The sequence below is a fragment of the Piliocolobus tephrosceles genome, chromosome 8 (genome assembly GCF_002776525.5).
Source record: "Piliocolobus tephrosceles isolate RC106 chromosome 8, ASM277652v3, whole genome shotgun sequence".
NCBI classification, from domain to species: Eukaryota; Metazoa; Chordata; class Mammalia; order Primates; family Cercopithecidae; genus Piliocolobus; species Piliocolobus tephrosceles.
The window spans coordinates 85,516,060-85,528,469 of NC_045441.1; the positions used below are offsets into that span (position 1 = coordinate 85,516,060).

The 12,410-nt window shown below is 39.0% G+C and overlaps 1 protein-coding gene across 3 annotated transcripts in view; it reads right to left on the reverse strand.

Moving 5' to 3' along the window:
* GRM3 (glutamate metabotropic receptor 3) overlaps window positions 1–12,410 on the reverse strand; it is a 224,013-nt gene that overhangs the window by 68,973 nt on the left and 142,630 nt on the right. For all 3 annotated transcript variants that reach the window (XM_023226652.2, XM_023226653.2, XM_026449012.1), the window contains one exon: window positions 8,929–9,784. In XM_023226652.2, coding sequence (XP_023082420.2) covers window positions 8,929–9,784 — 856 coding nt within the window. The remainder of the gene's footprint in view (window positions 1–8,928; window positions 9,785–12,410) is intronic.

The window sequence follows — 12,410 nt, forward strand, 5'->3', positions numbered from 1 at the left end:
ATTCTGCACAGCAAAAGAGACTATTCTCAAAGTGAACAACCAAATGGAATGGGAGAAAAATTTGCAGTCTATTCATCTGACAAAGCCAGAATCTACAAGAAACTTAAACTTATTAATAAGCATTATTTAGAAGTCAAGAAACAACAGATGGTGGCAAGGCTTTGGAGAAATAGGAATGCTTTTATGCTGTTGGTGGGAATGCAAATTGGATCAACCATTGTGGAAGACAGTGTGGCAATTCCTCAAAGACCTTGAACCAGAAATACCATTTGACCCAGCAATCTCATTACTGGGTATATATCCAAAGGAATGTAAATCATTCTGTCCATTGCAGCACTATTCACCATAGCAAAGACATGGAACAAATCCAAATGCCCATCAATGATAGACTGGATAAAGGAAATGTGGTACATATACACCATGGAATACTATGCAGCCAAAAAATGGAATGAGATCATGTCCTTTGCAGGGATATGGTTGGAGCTGGAAGCCATCATCCTCAGCAGACAAACACAGGAACAGGAAACCAAACACCACATGTTCTCAGTTATAAGTGGGAGCTGAACAATGAGAACACATGGACACAGGGAGAAGAATAACACACACTGGGGCCTGTCAGGGATGTGGGGGGAGGGAGAACAGCAGGATCAATAGCTAATGCATGTGGGGCTTAATACCTAGGTGATGCGTTGATAGGTGGGGCACCAACCATGACACACATTTACCTATGCAAGAAACCTGTACGTTCTGCACATGTATCCTGGAACATAAAATAATAAATAACCTAGACCAATGGCTCTTAAACTAGCCTTCTATACTTCAGTTCTGTATGTGTGAACCCCACTCTAAAACTAAAAGAGAAATAATCATCTTTTCCAAAGTGGCTGATTAAAGTAATACATTACACTGCCTTAATTTAAAAGAAAAAGGTACATTTGAGAAACTTCTGTTACTTTACTTCTTGTGTGCTAGGAAGAATGAATTGGACAAGTAGTAGGTTAATATTAGTGGAAGTCTTAGAATATCTAATCATACTTGGTCCAGCAGCTTTGTGTGTATGAATATGATTTTGTAGTTGGCAGTTGAGATGTTATTTTGTAAATTGAAGTTATGGTCAACTCTGTGCTCGTAAAATTGTTTATTTTTTTAAAAAGAAAAAAGAGAATGGAATCTTTGAATATTCTGGAATGTTATTACTATAACTTTGGAGGACTTTGCCACGTTAACAAATTCTAAAATACTTTAGACAGTGGAAGCAATCCTTTGATTATCATAGTTTGGAGTGTAGGTACAGTAGCCCCAGGAACAGTGCTAGGGGTTCAGGGAAGAAACATAAAGACTGACTAGCTAACCTTGCTTGCTGATGTCACATGAAGTGATAAGGAGTATTGTGGACCCCTGCTAAGTGTTTATGGTAAGAGGCAGGTGAAAATGGTGACTAGTTTTCAAATTCTTTAGCCATCCTTCTCAATGCCTGCTCCTCAGAGTATAACATCAGCATCCTTAATCTTTAGGATGTATGCTCATTGTTCAGGCATTATGAAAATTTTACTAAGTTTCTGTGAAGGCTTACTAAACTCAACTTTAGGATAGACTTCCCATACTCTCATGTTCCATTAGATAATCGTATAATCTTTCAAATTTCCTTAGAGAACATTCCTCTATTTCAGTATGTGATTGCTATCCTGGTGAGTACAGCAATCTGATAGCTTTTCTGACACACTGAAAATACTTCCTTTCTGTATGTTGGCTTCTCAGTGTCCTGCTCAGGATGAGTAATAACCATAAAGGTATACAGAATTGGAAAAAACATATGTTTTCAACTCTACTATGACAAAGTTTCCAGAGATTAGAAACCTTTAGAAGATTATGTTGTTGTTGGGATAATACAAGCTATCTTGAGAGGAACATAGATAAGGTAAACTGATTTCTAAACAGGATTTTAGTTACATTAAAAAAATACTTAGAATATTTTTTTTCCAATCTCCAGATACCTTTGCAAGTGATATTCCTGTAAATATACCACAGTGTCCAAAAAAGTCTGGAAACAACAAGGAGATAGTATATTTACTATACTTTTTTCTGACTAGCTGGTTGGTACGATCCATTTCTTTCATACTTCATTGGGGATGATTACTTTTTTCTGCCTCACACACAGGATGTTTAAATGATTCATAGTAAATTAAGGATTATTAAATAATAAAGACAATAATAATAGCAACTATAACGATAATAGTAAAAATAACAAGCAGCAGCAGCAGCAGAAAGCACAGGCCTAAGTGGAAAATTAGGTTTCCTAGAGGCTCCTGTTCTCTACTGCATGACCTTAAAATGGGAATCATTTCTCAAGCCTCTGAGACACCAAAGCACAGATGCACGGTGCATAAACAAATAAGTGACCACATTAGTGGTGCCCTTTGGGGGTTTAAATCTTATTCTTGTGACCCCAGGAAGCTGACCAGAGAGAAAGGGGAAGAAAGAAGTACAGGATATTTATCTTTACATTTGGGAAATGCTTTTGATCAGCAGAGCTGGAACAAGTTTCTGTGCTTTTGTGGGAACTACAAATGTTCCAGGGGAGGAAGCAAGATCAAGAGCAGTTTGCTCTTTCACGGACTTCAAAGCCCATTCATCTAAAGATGTGGCCATTACCATTTTGGCTTCCTCACTGTGCCTTGGATGGCCCTGTACTTTTCAAGAGGAGAGACTTGCTGGGTTGGGGCCAGCTAAAACGTTATTCCTTGGAGTGCAGTGTCCCAGAAAATCTGCCCTTCCTGGCCTGTGCTCTGTGATTATAGTCCCAACCAGGAGTGATCCTTGTTCCTATTGGATGAATCAGACACAGAGGTGAGTAGGGTGGCAAGGCTGGACTACCCATTTTCTGCCTCTTCTCCTCTTCCGGGTGTAGAGAATTGTAAACATAAGAAGGTGGCTGGACTGTCTCCACCAGGCTCTAGGTCTCTGATCTCAGTAGTCTGTCTCTTCACTGGTACCAAAAAAAAAAAAAAAAAAAAAAAAAAGGCCACCAACCAACTAACTAAGCCAACCAAGCAAACAAATATAAAAGAAAACTGTCTTAGCTTAGCTGTCCTTACTATTCAGTCTTGTTATGGTCACCAGTCCATCAGTAACAGGAAATTGTCCTCTTCACATATAAGTGAAGCCCTGGGAGTAAGATTTCTTCAGGGATCCTAGATCTTTTCTGGGCATAAGATACATTATAATTTCCCAATTCAAACCAAAGCAGAACAAAAATCCTAGGACAACAACCTAATGTTGTAGGCCGTAATAATCATGCTTTTATACCTTAGAATTGTTTTTGGTAGTTAAATGCTGGTGTAAGCTCTATGAAGCAGGAAATGCATCTGTCTTATTTACTGTTGGGTCCTCAGGTCCTAGCATGACATCTAAACGTATCCTTGAAATGAATGACTAAATCAGGACCTTGGCAGTTTACTCTGAAACCTATTCGTTATGTGAACTTGGATGAATTTTCTTTTGTGTTAAGTTCTAAGTATCTCCATTCTCAAACAGTTTAGTCTAACCCTGAGAATTGCAGAGAGGAATGGCATAAATGTTATTCCTGAGATAATGCCTACGTGACATTGGATGTGTCTTGGGGCACTTCTGGCAGTTACGTTTAGCAAATGGAAGCTCTTTTTTTTTTCCTTTAAACTGAGTGTACTTCGGTTACCACATCACCCTGACAGTTGAGTTCACTTTTGTGTGCTTCAGTAAGTGAAGATAATAATGCTGACATCCTGAATTTTCACCTCTGTCAAGTGAGAAGTAGGGGCAAGCTCATCTTTGAGGAAGGCCTTTTGTAACTCTATGATTTGATTCTATTCGACTTTCTGGAACTGGTCTCAGAATAAAAAGTGAGAGAGAATGTACTGTACTGTGAACACAATCAAGTGATATCCCGTTTCTTTAGATGTTTCACAGACCTCTCTACTTCCTTTTCCTTAACTGTATTGCATAGTTTAAGCTTTCTTTTACATCATAAACTCATGAAATTTTACTCAAAGTAAGTTTGAAAATTCACATGACACCAAACATAATTCTCATTTAAATATTTACTTAAGGATTCTGGATGACATGACTCTTACACATGGAAATAATTTTACTGAACAATTAAACATGATTTGAAACTTTATTTATTTTTAAATATACTAAGGTTTGGAATCCAAGGCTTAGCATTCAAAGTTTGGCTGTTTGATGAACCACCTTTGCATCAACTGAAAAAGTGGACCAGGAGCATTAAACGTATCTTAAAAAGAAATAAGAAAAGGAAACATATTACAAACCTATTGGTTATCTTTCATTCTGTCAATAGCATTTCATTAATATTTAGAATGGATCAGAAAGTGTGGTAGATGTTTGGGATCAAATACATCAATTTCCCACAGTCCTTGTGCACATACAAAAACAGCACTGGGTCAGGTGACATGAATTTCACCTGGACCCTGTTACTAACCAGCTAACAGTCCTGGCCCCTGTTGCTAACCAGCTGACTGACCTTGGGCAAATCACTTTCAATTCTTGGGACTCATCTGTAAAACAGTTATGGGTCTCTTCCAGCTTTAATGATATTTGGTCACATTTATCTCAAATGAAATGATAGAATATAACTAAAGGAGAGTACTTAGGTAAAAGCAAGTCACTCTAGAAGTCATAACACTTTTCTTTCTTGACATTCATTTGCTAATAAAATTTATATGTTAAAATGTTTCCAAAGCAATCACATTATAAATCAATTGATTGATTGCTTTTTATAATTTCTCACTCCTTTAGTAGACATTTATACAATGTCTGCTCTATGCCAGAAACCATGCTGAGTATTTGAGATCAGAGATGAAATATATGTACTATGCCTTGAAAGAGCCCACTATCTAGTAATAAAGACAGAGAAGAAAACATAAGTTTGGGTGTTAAGTGCTATTCAAAATCAACAAATATTTACTGAATGCCTATTATGCTTGGGATGCATTCATGAACAAAATTGATAATGATTTCTCTTTTTGTGGAGCTTATATTCTAGTGTGAGGATCAAACAATAAAGAATAAATACGAAAGTAATAGATGATGTAGTATGACAGAAGGGGAAAACGTCATGGGGTAAAAAAACAAAAGGTAGAGCAGGTTACAAGGGAAATAGGGGCATCTGTAGTGGGTGTTGAGGCTAATCCATTGCATTGTTAAAAATGGCCAGAGTAGGTCCCACTGAGAAGATAACATTTAAATGAAGACTTGAAAGAAGTAGGGAATGGATTAACCACAGAAATATCTGGGGTAGGGGCAATATAGGCAGAGAGAACTGGCAATGGAAAAGCCCTAATGTTGGAAACAAGGGTGGCTGGAGTGACGTGAGAAAGAAGGAGAGTAAAAGGTTAGGAAAGGAGAGCAGTCAGGATAGGTAGGGGCAGAGCAGGGGGGGCGTGCAGGACATTGTAAGGATGTTGACTTTCACTATGAATGAAACAAGAGAACTCAAGTGTTTTTGGGTAGAGGGAGGACTTTGACTTAGATTTTAATAGGGCATCCTGGCTATCATGCAGATAATACATTGTGGAGGCTAGGTTGGAGGTAGGCAAGAATAAATCAATTAGGAGGCTATCACAGAAATATAGGCTGGAGATGGTGGTGTGGACCAGGGTGGTAGCAGTTGAGATGATGATAAGTCATCAGATTCTGGATCTATTTTGAAGGTAGAACCAACCAAAGAGATTTTGGTGGATTGGATATAAAGTGTGAAGGAAGGCAAAATCCCAGATGGATATGGGAATAAGAAGGGGCATTTATCTCAGTTTGGGAAGTATAGGAATGATTCCTAAAGGAACTATCAATTAAATTGAATCTTGAAGAGACACAGGAATAACTGAAGATGCCAGATAAGGCAGGTGGGGTTGGAGAGAGAGTCTTCTAGATAAAGAAATAGCATTCACAGGAAGTATGCAGGCAAAAATAGAGGCATGGCATGTTTGGGTCACTGCAAGCAGCGTTAATGGAAGGAAGAGTGAATGTGGAGCATACAGCAGGAAATGAGCCTAGAGACCTGGGCAGTGGTTAGCTCCTACGCCAGGAGAGATTACTATTTAGAAGAATTTTTAGCAAGGCATAGCTCTAAAAATCTGTTTTTTGAAAGGAATATTTAAATTGGGTTAGCTTCAAATAAAATCCATGTTGACCAATGCTGGAACTAGCTAGTGGGAACACATTTGAGTACCAGGGAGTATTTTAATCTATTTTAAAATTCTCAGGAGGCCTAGTTTTTTAATCCTATAATGATGAGAGCTATTGGGGAATTGGCTAAAAGTGTCCCTTGCCAGAAAAATCTTGGAGTAAATATATTGAGTACATGCAAATGGCCAGAAGAAGACTTTTTCAGCCTAATTGAACAGATTAACAGATTGTTTAGTGTCTGCTAAGTGTGTAGTATTGTGCCTAGTTTATTGCCACAATATTCAAGTTAGAAAAACAACGATACTGTTTCAGAAAAAAAGTAAAACAAATCTGCTTTTCAATAGCTAGGAAAAAATATTCCATAGTGCATCTTAAGCTTAAAGCAGTAATAATGCATACATACTTATAATCTTTTACCTAGTTCTAAGTTACAAATATACATATATTTAGTCATATACAGGTTACTGTAAACTGAAATCTGCATTCTATTATTATAGTCAGTTCTTTGACTTATTTTTTAAATGTACCAGTTAGCTAACTTAGCATTGTGGTAGCCTCCCTTAGTAATGTATTTTCTTGTCCAATTCTCACTGCTAAGAATATTTACCTTGTGGCTGGTCTAAATTCCCTCTCTTTTATGTAGTTTAAATCTGTTTTTCACCCTCCTACTCTCTTCAGAGATGGAGAATGACTGGTAATGTCTGACAAATTGAGAAGGCTAAAATAGCACTTTGTGGTCAGGTTTGCACAGCCAAACTGAATGGTAGACTTGAAACGAGTAATTGAACAAGATAGACAAAAAGAAGATACTTTTGTTTTGTTTATCCAAATAATGCCCTTATTTCTTTACTTTTCTTTCTCTTTTAAGACCCAAGAAGTCACTGGAATGAAGGAACATGTTTTGGTTACATAAAACACCTTGCAAAGGCTCTCTGAATTCTAAGAGTTCCTTTTATTTTAGCTGCTGATGAGTGAATATATTTGTGTATTTGCATACTAAAAAGTAAGAAATGAACTAGAATAACAAAGTTAATTAATATATGTGGTGAGTAAAGATAAATAATACCCTGAAGGGTAGTCTGATGGGGACTATGTGCTGAATTCTTATTCATCTTTAAGTATTAAGTGCATTGCAGATGGCTTTTATGAATACCTGAGAGTTCATTTATTTTTAGAGTAAAGATATTCTTTTTTTACTGACTCCAAGGTCCATTCCACTTTTTAGAGCTGTCAATAGGAACTGACCTCGGATTTGAAGATGAATGCTGATTTATTACTCTATTTATTTATTTACTTATTTATTTGTTATTTCTATATGAAATACACTTATGGGAATACAGGGCACAGAAAAAGTTTAATCTTTACCACTTTTAGCAGTCATTCTAATGATAAGAAGTGGTATCCATCAGATGAATTGGAGGAATTACTGACGTAATTGATTTTGACTACTTTTGGCCCTCTCTGGGGAAAGTAAAGAAGTTATGCAATATGCAGGCTGGTAATTTTTTTGTGCTTATTTTCAAGGCTGCCTTGCAGGTAAGAATTATGGAATAGAAGCCAATGGTCATGAGGTCTTTTTTCATTACTACCTGTGATTTCATAGACCACTTGACTTCTGAGTGACCAGTTATAAGGGAGATGTGAGAACTGCCATTTGTGCCAATGGTAGTATGATTTGAGCCTACAAACTTTCACGTCTTGGATGATAATTCCATGGAAGCAGACTAGACATCGTGCAGACTGGAGCGATGCCTGAGTGGCATGAGAGGTATTAGTAATTTAGGCTGATGAAAGCATTTTATCACTGTCATGTTTTTGGTATCAAAATCTTTGTGCCCCCAAATATTACTTACTATTTTATGATTTGGGATTAAGCTACAGTTCCCAGAACAAGTGCTTTAATAAGCGGATATCCCATATACCCTAGTAGAGAATGTAGACCTAAAGATTTTGTGCTTTTTATGTAGTAATGCACTCAATGCAATAGTAGAGTTAGATAAATATTTAGACTGTATTTAGAAATAAATAAAGAGGCAGCAAAAGTCACTTTGAATACACCTTTGCATGATGTTCACTATTGTATCAGAATGACTTCCATTAGTCTTCAACCTGCTTATACTCAAGCTCCCAGAAAAAGAGTTTCATTTCATATTTTGAGAAAATCCCCAACTATTAATAATATATAAATGTTTTGGTATAGCAGAAAAAGAAACTGAATGCCTAGAAATCACTGTGGTCTGGGTATCTTTTCTGTTTTGCCCCCAGTTAGGCTCTGGGAGAACAGTGACTATTTCTCTCTCTCTCTCTCTCACACTGTGAAAGTTATGAGATTCTTTTGCTCAAATCACTCACAAGGAAGGCTTGGAAGTTCATGTTCCCTAGAGAGTTGCCAATTCTGCTAAAGAAGATTAAATGCCCATATCACACATGCCATAATCCTGTAGCCAACAACAACAAAGAACTCAAATCTAGCCTGGTCCTAATCTAGGGAGCTACCACAGTGGGCTGTCAGACTCACCTGAGGCCCCTTTCATTGCCATGTCGTTTACCAGCCGAGACGTTCATTCAGAAATGAGTAAGAATATTAGAGAACCATCCTATCTCATCCTGGAATATTTGGTTAACAGTTTGAACCCTTTTTATGGCTCTGAAACAATTATTTCTGAGTTGGGCACAGAGGCATTTGATTCCTATTTGATTTCACCTGTTTGCACCTGAGAAGATGTTTAAAGGCTGTTGGCTTACCTGTGAAGTTGATTTTCAGCAAGTAATCCTTGTATAACTTCTTCCCATCCAGGATCTTCATAGCATCACAAAGCTTGGTAGTGTTGGGACAGAGGGTGCGCTGCATTTTGTGCAAAGCGTGGGCCATGGCATACACCGCGTTCACCACAAACATGATCTTGGACTCTTGCTCGTAGTTGCTGCTGTCGATGGCCAGGTGCTTGTCGCAGACGCGCCTGTGGTTGCGCTTGTTCTGGAGGCTGCACTGGAACTTTTGCTCCCAGAAGTCCCGGAACCAGGGATTGCGGTGGTTGTTGTAGGGGTTGAGGCTCTGGAAGTAGCGGTCGAACTGGCGGACAGGCTGCGAGGCCAGCTCCAGGGTGATGGCGCCGTAGGCCACATGCTCGCTGCCCTTGATGATGCTCTCCTGCGCGCCCCAGCCGTCGCTGGCCACCCAGGTGAAGGAGGCGTTGGCGCGGCTGGCGGCGGCAATGAGCTCCCGTGAGTCATCGCTGCGCATGAAGAGGACCACGACGCGGGCGTTGGGCTTCTGCAGCAGTTCTCGGATCACGCTGTCGTAGGACTTGCGGATGTTGGAGCGGCCCACCTTCTCCGCTGTAGCGATGCAGATGTTGCGCAGGCGGGCTTCCTGCTCGAAGGCCTCGATCCCTGTCTCCCCGTAGTCACCCTCAGAGGCCACTGTGGAAACGTAGGTCCAGTTGAAGAAGCGCAGGATCTCGGCCATGGCTTTGGCCTGGTAGAAGTCGGGGGGCACGGTCCTGGCAAAATAATCATAGCGCGACTTGTCACTGAGTTTGGCGCTGGTGGATGCATAGCTGATCTGAGGGATCTGGAAGAGCCGCAGCAGGTTTGCCACCTGGGGGAGGGAGAAGAAGGACCTTTGTTAGAAACCCAGAGGTAAGTGACTACATGAAAATGAATAATAGCATCCCCACCTTTTACTCACTCCCTTTCCCCCTCTACTCTAGATGGCTACATTTTTCTGATAGTTTTCAAGATGAATACCAGATGCTTCCTTGGATTCTGTATTTCGTACACTGGGAAGCAGGTCTCATACGGGTAGTGTGTGCTTCAGGAAAGGACAGAGGAGAGAAATGAGAAGGGCACCACACTCTCTTCTATACTCTGTATTAGACTCTAGACTAGGATAAACCTATTCAGGGGCTCTCAGGTTGCTTTAAGTTTCTGGGGTCCTGCTATAGTTCAAGCAATGAACTACAGTGAATTGGCCAAACTCGGTTTTTGACTGCACTTGTATAGAAAGAGCAAGGGTGTTGTCTAATTCTCACTTCCCCCTCTTTTGCTAAAAACGGCAGTCTCTGAAAGAGTTTAATTTGGAAACTGCATGCCACATGGGCAGTCCAGATTAGACATTTATCATCTAGGTTAAGAAAAAAAAAATCAATTATATTTAGTCCACCACCCAACATTTTAGGCATACACTTTTCTAAACTCCTGAAAATCTTGACCAATATTTTCTTTACTTTCTTTTTCTTTTTAAAATATTTTTCTGCTTGGACTATGTGAAAAGAAATCATATAGAATTCTATTCTTATGTCATTTTTGAGTAAACAAATCAAATAAAAAGGTACTGAGGTCCTTGTCAAGAACAGATCACCTACTTCCAAGTATTTAAACCTAAATCTGAATCAAATATTTAAATTTTTTATAATTGACCTATCAATATATTTATTTTTTTTATTTATTGTAGAATAAAAAGGAAAGTGACATTTGTTTATTGAGGAGCATTTTATGCATAGAGTATTTGCGGAGATATATATTTACAAATATCTAAACAGATTATATGCATAGTGAATAATAAGGTTTTAAAAAGAATTTCTCCTGGCTACCTCATGTAGAAGAGTTCTTTCTCTATACTGACTTAAGTTAAATTATGTAACATACTAAGTGGATTTTAATCAGAAACGACATTGAATATTACAGTATGCTTCATCCACATTGGAATGAATATTAGTACTTTGAAATTTTTCCTTTTGGAGATTGTGGTTTCACATTTATATTTGACATGTAGGAAGCACAGCTTGAAATAGGCAGCTGTTAGCAAAGAGCACAAGCAACATAAAACAACTGACATCTGAGCCCTGATTAATCATAATTTCATCTGGCAAGAGAAACCAACAGCCAAGTTCATACACAGCTACACAGCATGTTCTTGAATATCTGGCCTGCTATTAAAATCAACACTAGATATAGCCCAGAGCTATCAAAAATATTTCTGTATCTTTTCCAATCCTGCTACCTCTCAACCACAAATAAAACAGCTAGAAATCCAGGGCTTAACACATAATATAATGCAAAATTAAAACTCCATGTCTTTCTTGCATTTAGTATTCTTAAATCCGGGGGAATGGAGGTGAATGGATGGATGAAGGGGTAAAGGCTAGTATATTATTTATTTCTTCTCTTCTCAGGACTAGGAGACTCTGGACAAAATGGCCTATACTGACTTATTTAGGCATAGGGATATTGCTTCACTCAACCTGATTGAAGTGGCAGGTGTCACCAAACAGGTACTGTCATTACTTCTAGAATGAGTGCCTGGCTTCCACTGGATTTATGTACCACTATGGAAGGCTTGGTAATAGGAGCCCTGTCTGTGCATAGCTTGACTTTGTTAAGAGGTTTCTGGCTAGCACTGGAGAGGCCATCTCTTCTTGATACAATACTTTTCTCATCTTCAAGTTATATTAATCAGGACCTGAACCCCTCAGGGAGACAGAGAATGAAAGGACCTAAAAAATATCTGGACATTATTTTCTGGCAGTGAAGAATAACAGTGAAACGATCCTAAACTGCTGAAATTTCCTCTCCCATAGGGGTAGGAGTAATGAGAAGCTGCTAAAAAATAAAAAAAAAGTTCTTGTTTTTCAATGATAGGCTTCATGTCTAACTCTCCAGGATGTATGAGAATAATTTACAATCAAGGCAGGCTTTGCAAGAGAACGAACTAGCCATAGAATAACAGCAATGTGGAAAAGATTCTCTGCATTGGAAAGGGACACGATGAGCTGTAGCTTCGGGGAAGGCTGTGGGCTAGAATAAAACAACTATTGCCAGCATTTTAAGAATAATTTTACGATCCTCTGTGTGTGTGTGTGTTTAATGAGGATACCACAACCGACTCTAGAAAAAGGAGGCACAGGCCAGGCGCGGTGGCTCAAGCCTGTAATCCCAGCACTTTGGGAGGCCAAGATGGGCGGATTACGAGGTCAGGAGATAGAGACCACCCTGGCTAACACGGTGAAACCCCGTCTCTACTAAAAAAAAAGAAAATACAAAAACTAGCCTGGTGAGGTGGTGGGCGCCTGTAGTCCCAGCTACTGGGGAGGCCGAGGCAGGAGAATGGCGTAAACCTGGGAGGCGGAGCTTGCAGTGAGCTGAGATCCGGCCACTGCACTCCAGCCTGGGCGACAGAGTGAGACTCCGTCTCAAATAAAAAAAAAAAAAAAAAAAAAAAAAAA